This window comes from Ambystoma mexicanum, chromosome 3q, assembly GCF_040938575.1.
Source record: "Ambystoma mexicanum isolate Mex_15411 chromosome 3q, UKY_AmexF1_1, whole genome shotgun sequence".
Lineage (NCBI taxonomy): Eukaryota > Metazoa > Chordata > Amphibia > Caudata > Ambystomatidae > Ambystoma > Ambystoma mexicanum.
This window is the reverse complement of record NC_090926.1, coordinates 855,329,356-855,345,643: the sequence shown is the minus strand read 5'-3', so window position 1 is coordinate 855,345,643 and position 16,288 is coordinate 855,329,356. Positions and strand designations below refer to the sequence as shown.

General features: G+C 44.4%; 1 protein-coding gene across 2 annotated transcripts in view; it reads left to right on the top strand.

Annotated features, from left to right (window-relative positions):
* COIL (coilin) overlaps positions 1-16,288 on the top strand; it is a 205,017-nt gene that overhangs the window by 80,036 nt on the left and 108,693 nt on the right. The window contains exons 4-5 of one of the 2 annotated variants that reach the window (XM_069654948.1): positions 4,989-5,036; positions 14,151-14,220. In XM_069654948.1, coding sequence (XP_069511049.1) covers positions 4,989-5,036; positions 14,151-14,220 — 118 coding nt within the window. The remainder of the gene's footprint in view (positions 1-4,988; positions 5,037-14,150; positions 14,221-16,288) is intronic. The other variant, XM_069654949.1, reaches the window with a different exon arrangement.

The following is a 16,288-nucleotide window of genomic DNA, read 5'->3' as shown; positions in this document are numbered from 1 at the left end:
ACCACTGGCTGCCGAGAGGGGAGTCTGGGATTTGCTTACTCTTGGTCCATCTTTAGGCTGCTGAGGGGCACTGTGGTGGCACACACTGATGCATCTGCCAAGTAATCCGGGTCCCAGACTCTACCCACACAGGCACACTGAGATTTCTGTGTGATGGTGCCCGTGAGACGCGGGGGGCCTACTTAAGCCCCAATCTCGGGATCCTGCTGAGCCCCAACCGTGAAGGCTCAAAGTTCCAAAACCAAACTTGATACACGCACAAGAGGAAAACAAAAGCATGGACGTGTGTGCTGCATACAATAGTGTCCCGAGATAAAGCCATTGTTTCCACTCGCCGCCGCTGCCTGTTTGGAACTGTGCGGCGTGACCACACGACACCATTGAAAGCTATACTATCCTGAAGAACCTGCGGCTTGCCGCAGATGCCCATGTATCTCTGATCAAGCCGAGCCTACGCAATATTCACAATAAGGTTGACCTGTTACTGAAGCTGAACCGGCGCTGACTACCGGATAGAAGAAACTGAAAGGGGTCCCCTAACCAGAACAACTCCATAAAGGGGCATCTAGCAACTGTCTGTCACTTTTAACTATAAAGCTCCTGGCCCCAAGCTGTCCAACATCAACATGACCAAGGGCGCTGGGGCCAAAAAGAAGGGGCCAATGGATATATCTACTAGCATCCCGGCTAAAACCTCGAGTCACAGAAACACAGTCTGAGGAAGAACAACCCTCTGCATCCGACACCACCAGACACGGTCATCACCTTGCTGCGATGCAGAAGGCTTCATGGCGGTCAACATGAAGCTTGACAATATTGTCTCTACAAGTGGATCCTTGGAAGTCCAAGCTGGAAAAGGAAGGGGAGGCCATTACTGAAGTTGAAACTAGGGTTAGCGAAACGGAAGATAAAGGTTCCAAACATGATCGATACATTGCTCACCTCCAGCAAGAATTCAGCAAAGTTCATAATAAGCGTGAGGACTTAGAATCCTGATCTATATGTAACAACATCCAGATAATCGGGATCCCGGTGGCGGCCTGTAAAGGTCAGATGGAGCAATTTATCAAACGTCTTCTGAAAACTTTGTTCGACTCATCCAAATTTTCGCACTACCTTGTGGAGAGGGCACACCAGGTCCTGGCTCCTGTCCCCAAACCGGGGGGCTCCACCCGCACCGCCCTACCTAAAACCTCTTAACTACCGAGATAGAGACCTGATTTTGCGCATGGCAAGAGAGAAAGGAGCACTACGGTTCGAATCCTCAGACATGCATATGTATCCTGACCTTTCCACTTGGATATGGGTTTGGAGCTGGGCTCCATATCTGGCTGGAATTCCATGATCCTTGGGCCTGTGAGATCTGGCTCTGCTGATCCCTCTGTTCCGTATGTAGGTTTGCTAGCAGGGCTGTCATCTTTACAAAGCAGAAACTAATCCAGGTCCTTTCATTCATGTGGTTGCACATTATATTTTAGTGGTTGTTGTGGCTGGGTTCCTCTTTCCCACTTTTAACACCATGTGTGGTGGTTCTTCACCAATCATGACGCCATGAATCAACTAAATTTGAAGACTTTGCGATCACAAAGAACGATGTTTCCCTCTTTCATTCTTGGTCTCTTCTTTTTATATTTCTCTCCGCTGAACGTTCCTTGGATTTGTGATTGTTGGGATTCATGTCGCTCTGCATTCCCTATCACAAAATGGCTAATCTAGTATGCCCTGCTATGACAGTGGCTGTTCATTGCCTCTTGTGCTACATTGGGGAGTGACAAAAATTCACCTGAGACAGAGCCTTTTTTTTTTTTTTTTTTTTTTTTTTTTGAGGGTTCTTATTTTCTTGTAAAGTGTTTCAACCACAACTTAAAACAAATTCTCACTGCTTGGCTTCCTTTGTCTCCGCGCAAAATGAGGTAGTGACAGGACTGCAATTCACAATGTACAGTTATTTTCCTTTCTTTGTGCGTCGTCAACCCATATGCTCTGTTTCAGAGTTTCAGAACCTTGACTCCCAGCGTGCAGCATCCTGTTCTAGTGTCTCAGCACTGCTTGCGCTCCACTACACCTATACCTCCTCCACCCTCTTCGGATACTGGCTCTGTATCTGGACCTTCTGTCTCTTGCCACTTTCATCCTGGTGTGGATCTGAGGTGAGGAGCTGTCCACAGTAGTGCTCTGCTAAGAAGCTGAATCTGCGACAGGATCAAACTGGTAAGACCCATGGGGTGGAACTCCCGAACACTGCCAAGAGCCAATGGAAAGAGTGATGCCAAGATGTGAAAGGAATGAGTGGCAAGATGGGTTCAGAGCTAGTATCCAAGGAGAGTGTAGTAGGTGAGTGTACCAAAACATAAGCGGCTCTGAGAGTTATTCATGACCTCTCGCAGTGAGGGACATTTCACAGCATTTTTTTTTTCTTTTTTGCAGTATTGTTTGGAACATCCTGCCCCTACAATCTGTTTGAAAAGCCCCTCCCCAATCCCTATAATCCCTAATTCTATCCCCTTTTTTCCACTACCCTCTTTACAAATGCACAGAAAATTGAGTAAAATGTCCCCCCCCCTGGAGACGAGACTAAGATTTGGAATGGGTGGATACCATTCACCTTGGACATGGATTCTGTAGCTCACGTTGCATGCAGCTTTCCCCAGCTCAACCTTCTTTTATAAGAAACCTTTTGTTGCCGCACAGAGCCTCTTATCTTATCAAAGTTTCATCATAGATGGTGGGGAGATGTCATGACTTCAATGGATGATACATGGTATCCCCCATTTGCCCATGAAGCAGACCCCCTGATACCCTATACCCTAATGGCTTATTGTCATGTATATGTTCCTCCTTTTAGGGAAAGGAGACACCTTTTCCCAACATCCTTCAGACAAACCTTCCATTCCTGGTCTAAAAGGCAAAAGCTCCAAGAATACCCTTTTCAGTTCTAATACCCCATTCATGTAGAACTGACTTGTCATATGCAATCATTGAAAGAGACTTTCCAAATACTATGCATCATTTGACATCAATTGACTCCAATTCCTTTAACCAACTAAGTACTGGGACGAGGAGGATGAAGGAAATGATGCAGAGCAGCGGGAGCCTCAAGTTCAATGAGCGTGCTAGTTTTCCAAAAGCCCTGCTGAGTGGGTCATTTAAAGCTGGAAATTCAAGTATGAGCGGCAGTACAGGAGAAAGCTGTTCAAGTGAAAGCTGCTCAGGCGAAGACGTTTCCTCTCCCTCGCTGACCTGTGGAAGCTCAAGGCACACGCTGGTGTGGCCGAGAAGAGCTTGCCAGAAGAGAAGGGAAGTAACATTGTAAGCGCAGGTTGTGCCGTGGCGACGCCAGGAACCGCGAGTGGATCCCTGGGCATTCAGCGGCTCAAAGAAGCAGCGTTGCCTTTACCCTAAACTGAAGGAGCAGGCATGCAGAAGCAGAGCCGCGAGATGAGCAGGAGAGACGTTGGAGCAGCCCACAGTGGGATGCATCTGCCAAAGGTACATGCGTATGCACGAAACGGACCAAAGACGTCGCACAGAGCTGGTGAGTCAGCCCAAGCAAAGTAGGGGCGTTTTGGCGACAGAGAACGTTTAAATATTGTGAGGCTGCAGAGGCAGAAGTAATTAGTAGATTGTTTGCAAGTCAAACATGATTCCCAATAACATATGAGTGCATTTAATGCAGTTGTGGGGAAAGTTTGAAACAAACATTGAAACAGAAAGATATATCAAATCAAGGAGGGTTTATGCCATTTTGAAGATCAAGAGAAAGTAAGAAATGAGAAGTACTGGCAAGACTATACCAGGCAATTGAAGTACAAGAGAAGTCCTGGCAGGGGAAAATGTGAGTAAGTTTTAAGTGTATAAGAAGTCCTGGCAGGACAAGTTCATAAAGAGTTCTGGCAGCGAGTATACAAGGCACATTGCAAACCTACAAGAAGTGTCATGAAAAGACAGTGTTTGTTTGAATAAAGAAGGAACTGTTGTTAAAGAAGGACTTGTAAAGCTAACAGAATTGTTGTGGGACAAGAACGACACTAGGACCTGAGACATTATCGTACCATTGCAGAATCCAGGGGAAAGGAATCACCCTCTGGAACCAAGGTCTTTTCATCTTGGAGAACATTTACGTTGGAGCTATTCTATTTTTCCTTTATGAACACTTGTTTCAAATTCCAAGTTAAAGACATTTCCCTTCTCCCTTTATTATTTTATTTGTAGTGTGAGGGTCAGGATAGAACGTTTGACACAAAGACGGCTTTTGATTTCTGGCATCCTGACAGACAGATCCTTAGTTTTTGATTTTGGGTAGGGAAACTCGACTAGGTGCAGGGTCAGAAAGGCATTTTCCCGACCAATTTATGTTAATAAATTTCTTTAATAAAAAATGTGACAACGTTGTGTCCGGCTTTCATTTCTGACCCCTCACACTTCTCTCTGCTGAAAAGTGCCCAAGTACATTGATTTCCAATAGTTGCACTTTTCTTTGTAAATGCTTGTCTAAACTCAAGGTAGCCATTAGTTTCTTTAGAAAGTGAATGCAGGTTTTAATGTGGGTTATATTTTGATGCAGAATATTTGAACTCTCCTACAGGTTCTGTGCCCGTATGAAGCACTGTCTGTGTGGTTTAATTCTTCATATGGCCCATAACTACTCTGTAAGCTTAATCTAATTTACAGTTGGGGGCACATCATTCTCTAGGGCAATGTAAACCCATTTATTTATAAAGAGCATATTTATTGTAACCCCATTACCGTTGTGGTTACTAAAACATTTTGAGAAATCAAGCTTTAAAAAGAAAGGGGCATACCTATCCAGTATTGCTGAAGCTGTACAGTTAAGCCAATCCCATGTTGCACATAATTTCACCAACACTGGGATTACTTTTGGCTTGAAACAAAGGTTTGGTAGGGTCTTTAGGTATTTGGCCTGAGTCTTGTAATGACTTTTAATGACTTGATGCACAATTCATTGCATGTGTTTCTTCTTTTAACAGCTTTTGGAGTTAACTGAAAGTTACACCCCTGAAGTGTCGCAATATAAGGTACTGTTAATTTCTTTAACAATGTTTTAAGGTGAGGTGATAACCTTTCATGCTAATTAGTGGGTTGTTAAGACACACAAAGCTAACCAGGGCATACAATGGCCTGTACTGGTTCTGGCACCGTTCAATGATTTTGTTTGTTATGCACCACTCCTTTTTTAATTTGGGTATTAATACCTGTTGGAAAATGTTTCATTTGTATGCTTAATCCCCTCTCCCAGTGAGTCCCCCAGCACGCTTTGCTGGACATGGACCCTTTTCTCTCTATCCTAGATGAGTAGAGCCTTTTTCCACCTCATTCATTATTATTGCCTCTGACTTTTGGAACTCTGTTCTGTGTTCTAACTTTCTTATGGCGTCTTCTTTTCCTCATATACCTTTTTAAGGGATCTTTGTTGAACTTTTGCAGCATACAGCACCTTATGTGCAGTGTTGGTGGGAACCCTTTGGGTTCTCGTTTGATATTATTTTACTATCCTCAAGTAACTACTGTTCTTATGAATAGAGAGATACTGTGCATCCTTCCTATAACATTATGCGAGATTAGCACACACCACCTTATGTGCAGTGCTAAGGGGATAGCTAGTATACCCCTTCCTTCTGGTCCTGTCTTTTTAGTCACATAAACAACCCTATAGTTATGGCTGGTGGAAGTGGACGTGTTCTACCAACTATTGTGCTATTTTTTACCGCAGACTGTATTCAGAGTCTCGGTTGTGCACAATTGGGTCACCTATGTTCTAATATGGGGGCTCCTTTTTTTCTTTTTCTGCCATTGTGGTTGTTCTTTGTTAACCCTTCTACTATTCTGCGACGGAGGTGTGTGTGTGTATGTGTATGTGTTTGTTTTGCCTCTGGTGGGAACCCTTGAGTGTCCCCGCCTAGGCTCGAGTGTTTCTGGGCAGGCAGGAAGTTGAGAGGAGCTATTCACTCCCTTGCCCTTTGTCTGCCCGAGTGCCTGAATGGAGCCAGTTACCACTGGTGGCCTGGCATATCTGATTGGACAGACACCTGCCCCTTTCTGTAAAATGCGGAGAGAGTTTGCAGAGGAGTTTGTGGTGAAACTAAATATAAGGCGAGGTTCCTGAGGTGAAAGGCGACCAGTGGAAACTGAAGTAATCTAAATTGACGACGACCAGAGCCGCCTGCAGATTCTTCTCATCACCATGAAGCCACCACTGCTGTCCTGACCCCGTTTTCTACTCGACAGGGGAGCTCTGAAAAGGACTCCTTTTGTTTTGGCTGGTGGGGCCAACCAGCCCTGAGACGAGCTATCTCCTGAGGTGCTGTGCCTCTCCAGAGCTGCAGACTGCGAATATCAGGAGACCTTGGACCAATTAAAAGTGCATCGTCTTTGCAAGGCCAAATCCATCCAAGTCTTTGCATATCTCCAGGTGAACCTTGTTAGGTAAGATGTTCATATTTATGATAAATCTTCCTGACCTGTGTCAACCGCAGAACATTTTGCTTGGACTGGTTAACTATTTTACCTTGTCCCTAGGTGACGGGGAATCTTTTTCCCCTTTCACCTAGTCTTTTACTCTTTTTATGTGTGACCTTTCTATGTCTCTCCATAGTGTATAGTTGAAGTTATAGTTTCCTACAACTTTTGGGATTAGACTCTGGGCTCCCCTGTTAATTTCTGTTTCATATACTTGGATGAACTACTGTTCCCAAGCAAACCCTTTACATTTTTTATAAGTGAGTCAGCACACCCCACCTTATGTGGTGGGCGGGCGGGATACAATGTATCCCCTTTCTTGCTTACCTGGTAAAAAAAAATGTTTTATTGTAACTTTTATTTGCATTTTCAGTAAAACTTTTCCACATAAATTGAACCCTCCGCCCCCCAGACGGTTCCGCTCCTTCTGTCCTATCCCTCCTCATAGTTTAAGATTTAGGTACCAATTGATTGACAAGGTCCTTTGCTGACCCAGATTCCTTCATATGTAAATGTTTGTGACAGTTACAATAGTCCCAAAAGGCTCATTCTTCTTGGGCACCACAACCCCATGTCCCCCTCTGTAGAAACCCCAGCACCCTTGACCTGTCTGTTAGGTAGATTTAGTTGTCTCCTTGTAGAGAGTAAGTTAGCCACTCAAGGGCTTCAAAGTTCCATACTTTTCCGACCCATTCGTGTTCCATGGGGAGCTCCTCCGCTTCTACTTATGTGCTAGTACTAGTGCTACCACCATCATCAGGATGACATATACTTAGCGCTCCACTCTCGGTTAGTTTGTCCAAAGTTCCCTCTAAGCCCATCAGTGCCATGCCTCTATTACCTCCTCCCTTTACACTCAGGGTTTGTTCGACTGCTCCCTGGATTACCCCCCAGTACTCGTGGATGTGGGGGCATTCCCACCAAATGTGGCTTCAGGTTCCCTCCATCCTGCATTCCCCATGACAGTCTGGATTCCAGGGGGTACATTTTGTGGAGTTTTGCTGGGGTTAGTGCCACTGCAAGGCATAAATTAGTTTTCAAAAATTGATTAGCAGAGTTTAACATTTTTCTAGATTAGCAAACAAACCCATTTGATTAGCAATTTTGTACTAATGTTTTAATGCCACCAGAAGATACTTGTACCCAAGATATAAAATGAGCAACAACAATACCGCAGTTTTGTATACCGCTGAAGTAAGACATTAGTGAGAAGTTGGGCCATGCAAATTATTTCTGTAAAATGGTGCCTGTCACCACAAAGCCACTTTAGTTTGGAACACTGCTGCCACCCAGAGGCCAGCCATGCACAGTGAAACCTTTTATTTGACATTTACTGCAAACAAAGTAAAGTTTAAATAAAGGTTTCCAACATCCTCTGCAAATGGTACTGGCCTTCCTTAAAATCTTCTCGACTATGCGAGTGGGAGAGACTTTGAGAGCCCTGGGTGAGTGTTGGTTAAAAGGTTAGCTACATGAATTGACACAAATAAATGGATATGATAAAGTTTCTTAAAACAGTTTGGCCAGCTCTCTCTCTACTGCAGGTGCAAATATATAATGCAATCGTAATCGTAGAGCAAAGTGTGCCCTGGAGGCCAAATACATTGTACAGTTTTGCACTAGGTCTGTGGATGTACAGACTGGATGAAACCTTTGATCGCTACTTTAAGTAAATATCAAGTTAGCTTTGTGTAATCATTATGTAAAAGGCTAAGCAGAGTGATGGCATATCAGGCAGGGAACTGGGCAAACTAGCCAGAATATTGTAGTTTGCTGCCATCTCACTTTGAGGGTAGCAGGTATAAACCAACATGGTAAAATAGAATGTCAAGGAGTATGTGATCAGCTCATGGGTTGAACACCATTTTCAAGCTGTATGTAACCAGCAAGCAACAGGACTAGGTTTGCCATCAAAGCATTTGGCCGTGTGGTCATGTACATTTTGAAAAGTGTCCACTCGTTAATATGATGCATATTCTCCAACAAAATGAAATCTAGTTGATACTGAGATTTAGACGCACTTCACTGTAAAGCATGGAGACAATGCAGTGTTTTACACCAGCAACACTGTAACCTACATTTTCAGAAAGGGAGTTGGAAGCCTTTTTTAAAAACAATAACTAACACATACTGGTCTTTGGCAGACAGGATTTTTTCTGGTTTGCAATTATTGGAAAAATAAAAATAAAATGTGCTTAACACTCTCACATGGGCCTTTTGGCACATGGTGAAGGTGATGATTACTGCTGCAATCTCTCTCCATTAGCCCCTTTGAATTTGCAGTGAACAGAGAAAAGAGAGTGGACAGAGCTCTGAAGGCAAAAGGAATGCAGGGTGATCTTTGCTTTCCTTGAACAGGGTAACTTAAATGGCTAACCTTGCTACTCATGTGCCAATTTAATTAGCAAAGCTACTGGATTGCATAGCAAATGCTCTTCGACACTGCTTATTTTATGCCTTGCACTACAGCATCAATTTAATCCATATTTCCTGGATCTGGAGGGACCTCGTGAGCTTAGGTATGTTTGCCCATAATTTCCCCCAGTCTGCTTCGTTTATTGGTTTTCCTATTTTCGCTTCCCAATGTGCAATGTATCTACTTTGGCCTGGGTCCTCCACCTTTTTGATGTGTGAGCCATTTTGTGTGGTGACGCGAGTCTTGCTTCGGGCTCTCTCCTGGTCTCTCCGTCCTCTGGTTTTGCTTCAGCGTTTCCCCAGCTGTATCTCAGCCCTTCGGGCACCTCTCCTTTAAGTTTCTCAGTTTGCCGACATGTATTTTACCAGCTTTTCGAATCAGCTTGTCGGATCATGAAGGAGCTCTTAGGAACTGCGTCTCTATCGCATAGCTGCCAAGCCACGCCCCCAAGACTGCACTGTTCTGCCCCATTACTAGCTTACCGCAGCATGCTTTCCACTCGTTCACTACCCCTCAGCAACTGCATATTAAGTCGCATCTTGCCTATTTGTAACCGCATATCTTGATGTAGCACCCTTACCATGAGGCGAGGCTTTACAACATGTGTTCCTAAAATTGTCGCATCTTACCTTTTTATAACTGCATATTTTGATGTAACACCTCAAATTGTGTGCCCTAACATTTCACTCATACCGATCTGTGACTGCACATTTTGATATATCATGTTATGACTGTAACATGTTTTCATTGTAAGAAACAAATGTAACCGATTTCTTAAGCCAAAAAGTGCCCAGATGCCTCTCGGTTTTGTGCGCTATGCAAATGACAAAATAAATAAAACAATAAGGAACAGAGAAAATCATAGTCAGAAAAACACATGACTGAGCCCCACTCACGAGTAAAATTTACAAAACCCTGAGTCCAGCAAAAGAGCTGGGGGTCTCTAAGGTTGAAGGGAATTAGCACAGAAATTAAAGTTCTCCCCAACAGTATACTCCTTGCAACATTACTTTTTAGAACTCAGTTTGGAGCTAGTAAAATAACTCACTTTCTGGAGGGGCATTATGCTACTCAATGACAAGTATGAACACACAAAAACTATTTTAGAATGCAATAAGCACATCAGGGAAAGCGCAGCGTCCGCAGGGTACTGTATAGAACTACTAGGGCGCCCCCACGACCATCCTCCAAGACAGAAAGTACACTCGTTGGAACACCAGAAAATCCTTCTCGAGGAAATCACCATTCTGCTGGCAAAGGACGCCATAGAAATCGTCCAGGCAGCCAGGTAAACAAAAAAAATCTAACAATGCACCCAGTATTAGACTTGCACACTGCAAACAAGTATGTCATGCCACAAAAATTCTGCATGACTACACTGCAAGAAGTAATCCCACTACTAAAAAAGGGGATTACATGGCAACATTGGATATGAAAGATGCCTATTTTCATATTTCAATGTTCGCAGCACACAGAAGATTCTTGCGCTTCAAAATGGACAACCAGCACTAACAATTCAAGGTGCTACCCTTCAGAATAGCCTCGGCTCCAAGGGTATTCACCAAGGTACTGGCGGTGGTGGCGGCGCACCTATGCAGGGAGGCAATCCCAGTGTACCCTTACCTGGACGACTGGCTCATTACAGGGGAGTCCCCCCATGATTTGCAGACTAAACATCCAAAGAACTATCGACCTCCTCTTCCAATTGGGCTTCTTGATCAACGAGAAAAAATCAAGCCTGGTGCCAAGCACCTCCGAAACAGTTCCTAGGAACTATTCTAAACACCCAAGAGGGGTTGGCCTTTCCATCAGAGGAAAGAATTTGAAATCTGTTGCTGCAAATTCCTCAATACCAAGCCTGTCGCCACATAAGGGTGCGCAAAGCAATGCGTTTGCTAGGCATGATGGCATCTTGCATTTACCTTGTTCCCCACAAATGTGACCCATGCAGGAATGGTTGGCGAAACAGTGGTCTCAAGCAAGTGGTCAGTGTCGATCTAGTAGTCGTTTTGCCAACACTAGTACAGAGTTTTCACTGGTGGACAAGGGAGAATCTTACGCAGGGGAAACCCTTCTACGATCCAGAGATACAGGCCGTTGTCACAACAGATGCCTCCCTAGCAGGGTGGGGAGCCCACTACCTTCATCATCCAGCTCAGGGTCTCTGGTCTCACACAGTAGCTGAGAACCACATCAATCTGCTAGAACTTCTGGCAGTCTTCAGAGCGCTTCGAGCGTTCGAAGACCTCCTACCGAACCTGTCAGTGCAGATCCTAACAGACAGCACTACGGCTATGTTTTACTTAAACAAACAAGGGGGCACTCGTTTGCCAAATCAGTCCAAGCTTGCCCAGACAATTTGGAAGTGGGCACTCAAACGGAAGATTTACCTGTCAACATGTTCCAGGGGATCTCAACTCACTGGCAGACGCTCTGAGCAGGGATCCCCTCCCAGAGGAACACGAGTGGCGACTACACAAAGTCGTAGGAGACCTCTTCTCAGTGGGGTTTCCCCACTATAGACCTATTCGCCACAGGCGAAAACAGGCAATGCCCAGACTTCGCATCCAGATTCCCCCAGCCAGGCTCACAGGGGAACGCCCTATGGATGAATTGGTCAGGGATGTTTGCCTACGCTTTCCACCAACCCCCCTGATGAGGAAGGTGGTTAACAAGATCACAGGGAATCAATGACGCACATCCTGGTTGCTTGTATGTGGGCGAGACAACCATGGTATCCACACCTACGCAAACTGGCGGTGTGCGACCCCATCAAACTCCCGTGCCGGTGCAACCTACTCTCCCAGCACTAGGGGCTAACAGTGCATCCTCAGCCCAACTTGATGAACTTGGCATCATGGCTCCTGAAGTCAGAGTTCGGACATCTCAACCTGCCTCAGAGATGTATGGATATTCTAAAAGAATCAAGAAAACCTAACACAAGACACTGTTACTTTGATAAGTGGAAATGATTTGTTATTTGGTGCCAGAATAAGCAAATCAACCCAGTTGATTGTACTTCTTCCAATATTGTCACCTATATGCTTCACTTACTTACTGGATGCAGGGTTAGTGTTTAATTCACCTAAAGTGCACTCAGCCTACACCACTTCCCATAACAAAGTGTCATGGTGGAAAGTGCTTGTCAAAGCATTTATGGAAGGGATATAACCCACCACCAGGTTGGGACCTAAATGTGGTATTTGCTAAGCTCATGGGACCCCCTTTGAGCCCATTCACAAATCTAGTCTCAAACTCTAGTTTCTCTTACTTACAAAACGGCCTTCTTAGAAGCCATTACATCCATAAGAAGGGTCAGTGAAATTCAAGCTCTGTCAGTGCGGGATCCTTTCTTTACAGTACATAAGGATAAACTGGTTTTACACACTCATCCTAGGTTTTCACCTAGGTTTATTTTAAAATTCCATGTTAAACAGCCCATTGAGCTACCGCCTTCTTCCAAGAACCCAAAAGCTCTCCTGAGGTGAAACTCAACACACTAGATGTGAGGAGGGCGGTCCTCTACTATGTAGACACCAGACTGCTAAGAGACAGATCAGCTCTTCGTCTCCATAGCTCCAGGCAGAGAAGGAGATCGCGTCTCAAAGAATGCCATCTCTGAATGGATAGTCTCATGTATCCAACTGTGCTATTCCCTCTCAGATAAAACTCTGCCTTTTACGCCAAGGGCCCACTCTACAAGAGGTACTGGAGTCACTCTGGCTTTCATTGCAAATGTACCCCTTGACAGCATTTGCAAGGCAGCTACATGGAGCTCTATTCACACCTTTACTCAGCACTACTGCATTGACACTCATTCCAAGACAGATACTCAAGTGGGACAAGCAGTTCTAAGACATTTATTTGCTCATGACCCTTCTCACAACCCACCTCCTTCTTCGAACACTGCTCGCTAATCTATGCACAGCATGTGATCTAAGTAGATTCCACAAGCCTCAGAAGGGATACTTTACTCACCGTAATCTTATTTCTGATGCTTGTATCTGCTTAGATTCACATGCCCCCGCCCTTCCTCCCTTCTGAGTGAAGGCGCATGGATGCTTGTAGTCTTATCTATCCTATCTTCTTTGATACTCTGTACTCGCGCTACTTCTCATGCTACCTCAGGTCAGAAAAAATGCAATCTGTGGGTCCTACACGTGTGAGGGATCATGGGTACATGGGACGTCACACTAGGGATAGTATTACTGGCACGCCCCAGTTCGCCCCTTTTCGAGTTTCGAAAAACAAACTAATACTCGCAGCTTCCATTAGATGTCGGCCTATGCACAGCATGGGAATCTAAGCAGATACAAGCATCAGAAATACGATTACGGTGAGTAATGTATCCCATATATAACTTTTGTGTGTAAGTGCCACTTGGCTACTTGTACTTAATGATTTCAATTGTACCGCTCTACAGCTCACATTACCCCTCTTAAAATGAGCCTGGCTGCTCAGTCACACTACCAACTTGTGTAGTACAGGCCTATATTTAAAGGTGGGTTACCTAATACCAAGCAGATATGTCTTGTGTAGTCCTCACCAGTTGGACTCCTCCAAATCTTATTTAACAAATACTTGTAACATAGTTGTGTTATGTGATTTTTACTACCCTGGAAATACTGATTGTATTCTAAAAGTGTATTCAACCTGGTCTTATTCCCCAAGAATAGTATATTACTATCCTGAACGTATACCCTTAGGTTTGACTCGCCTTGACTTGCTTCTTGCTCCACTAAATAAGGTTATACCTTGGTTTGCATACCATAGGTATTGAGTTGGATGTTATGATTGTGTTTATATGATGTTATAGTACTTAGCCAAGATTTATCTTGGCATACCTTTATTTAAATAAGCCCTTTATTCTGTACAATACATAGTGTTTCAGTGTTTCTTTGGACCATATGTATACTATTTCTTTGTGCCAAGCTAAAGCACACACACACACACGCTCTCCTAAAATGAGCCTGGCTGCTCTGTCCATGCTACCCAATTTTCTGGTGTACAGCCTTATACTAAGAGTGGAGCCCATGTACTGCCTCAGATAAGGTGTTTATGAAGTTTGGTTAGGACTTTAGAAAAACTATCCTAACACCCTTCATTTGGAAAGGTTAGCCAGTGACTTTAGAACTTTGCTAGAAACAGAACCTTATTTGGATTGCATTTGTAAATCTTATTTGTATAGCTAAGTGTGATTAAGATGTTATGCGACGGGTGTAGTAATCCGCTCTTCTTTTTCTTTCTTCACTCAAAGGAGGGAAAAATTATTAGCTACAATCCATCAACCCAGCAATTGGATCTTGAGATACTTACAGCTTCACCAGGCAAGTATAATGCATCCTAGAATTGAGAGCTCTGATATATGCTCATAATCTCACTTAACTGCAGTTCCTGGCTTGAGGAATGTTCGTGTGTGGTTGCATTGTTTTGTTACATTTGTTAGATTAAACATCCCTATAAGATTGCCTGTTGTGTCTGTAACACTAAACCTATTGCGCAGTGTTAAATAGGCAGGCATTACCTTGTACTAGCACCTGATGACTAGCAGCTTTTGCTTATGGTTGTTCAGGATATGGGTGGGACCAGTGTCTTTGCCTGCCACCAGCTTGCACTTCTTCCATTAGATATCTCACCCCAAGTTCTCAATTTAGCAGAGGATAACCTGGTAGACTTGGCTGTGCCAAGGATCGGGTAGGACACTTGTTTGAAGATTGTCTTCTCCTTTTATCCTGGATTTCACTTTGTATTTAGATGCTTGACCCACAAAATAGTCCATTATTGATGGCCAGTCATTAAATGGGCTGTTGAGTGATTATCTTGTTAATTTTCCAAATGAACTTTTCTCATTCATAACCCACCAGTCACTTGCTCACGTAAACTGGGCCCTCCGAACAGCAGCAATAATGAATAACTCTGCAGGGGCTATGCATGTTTTAGCGAAAATAGCATTGGGCTTGTTAGGTAGATATTCCTTTTTTGAGTAAAATTCTCCCCACTTTGTGAGTCCCCCAGCATTGTTTCTGTACTATTGGAGTTTTGGAATGATTCTTCTGAGTGAGTGGGAGACTTTTTCCACACACACACACAATCTTTTTGCTGTTGCCCTGAGAACCCTTTTTACCGCCTTTTTATTTATTATTTTTTTTATATATTTTTTTGTACTTTTCAGTGGAGTTATGCTTTCCTGCAACTTTCCCGGTATCTACCTTTTCCTATTATAGCACACAGAACTTTCTGTGGCTGGGAGCTCATAGAGCTTCATTTTTATTTTACCTGTGTTAAATCAATGTTACCAGGCAGGGAGACACTTTTTGTCACACCTGTATTTTATTTTGCAAGATCAGCACACTCCACTTAAGTGGAGTGCTGAGGGGGAAACCATGTCTCCCTTTTTTCGCCTCTCCAGTTACGTTTTGGTTACTGTGACAAGATCTGACAGGCTGGTGGCATGGTACCTTTTTACACAACTTTGTGGAATTTTGTCGCCAGCTATCTTCGCAGTTGCGTTGAGGGGCACAAGGGACACCATTTACCTAAAATGGTGTCTGTATTTATTTTAAGCTCTGTTCTCGATGACTAGTCCTTTCTTGAGCTGCCTTCTGCCTAGCTGGGAGGGGGGTGGGGAGGGGTGGAGTCCTTGATGGGCCTTTTTGTCTTTTGAGGACTAAGACTCTTGAGTGCCTGAGAGGACAGAAGCGGGGGAACTGACCGAAACTTTGGGTCTTTGTCCTTCAGAGTGCTGCCTGAAACCAGTTTGCACTGGGAGGCTGGCTGTCCCCATTGGACAGCCTCCCTCCAAGTTTGAATGGTGCATGAGTGGGGATTGGTGGACTGAGCTGGTGTTCCTGGATAAATCTGAGTGTCCTGGAGCTGAAACTAGAGTTGACCACTGGAACCAAGAAGATTGCGACGAAGGACGTCCACAGGATTTCCAGCGATCGCCAGGGCCATCTTAGTAACCACTACTGTCCCAACCTCAACTTCTGTGCGATAGGGAAACCCCAAAGAGGAAGACTTCCTCCCTTTGACTGCTGGCCCTATCCAGTCCCAAGACTACCTGGATTTTGCACCCTCCTTGGAAGAGCTACGATCTCCATGGCCCACAATTTTCCAATGCCCAGGGTGCCATTTTGTGGTGCAACGTCTTCCGTGCGGTTTCATCTGAAATTTTGCGGGCTTCCTTCTGGGACTCCAGAGACTGGATCCCGCTGCTGAAGCCGAGACGAGGCTCTAGAACCGGAGCAAAGTCTACCACATAACAACTGTCCTTCACCCGAGCCTTTAAAAGGCTGACAACGAGCTAGTGCTGCAAAGATCCTCTGATGTGCATCCAACTACTCTACTTTAATTTATGTCGCCAAGACATAAAAATCCGAACCGGGGTCAGCTGTC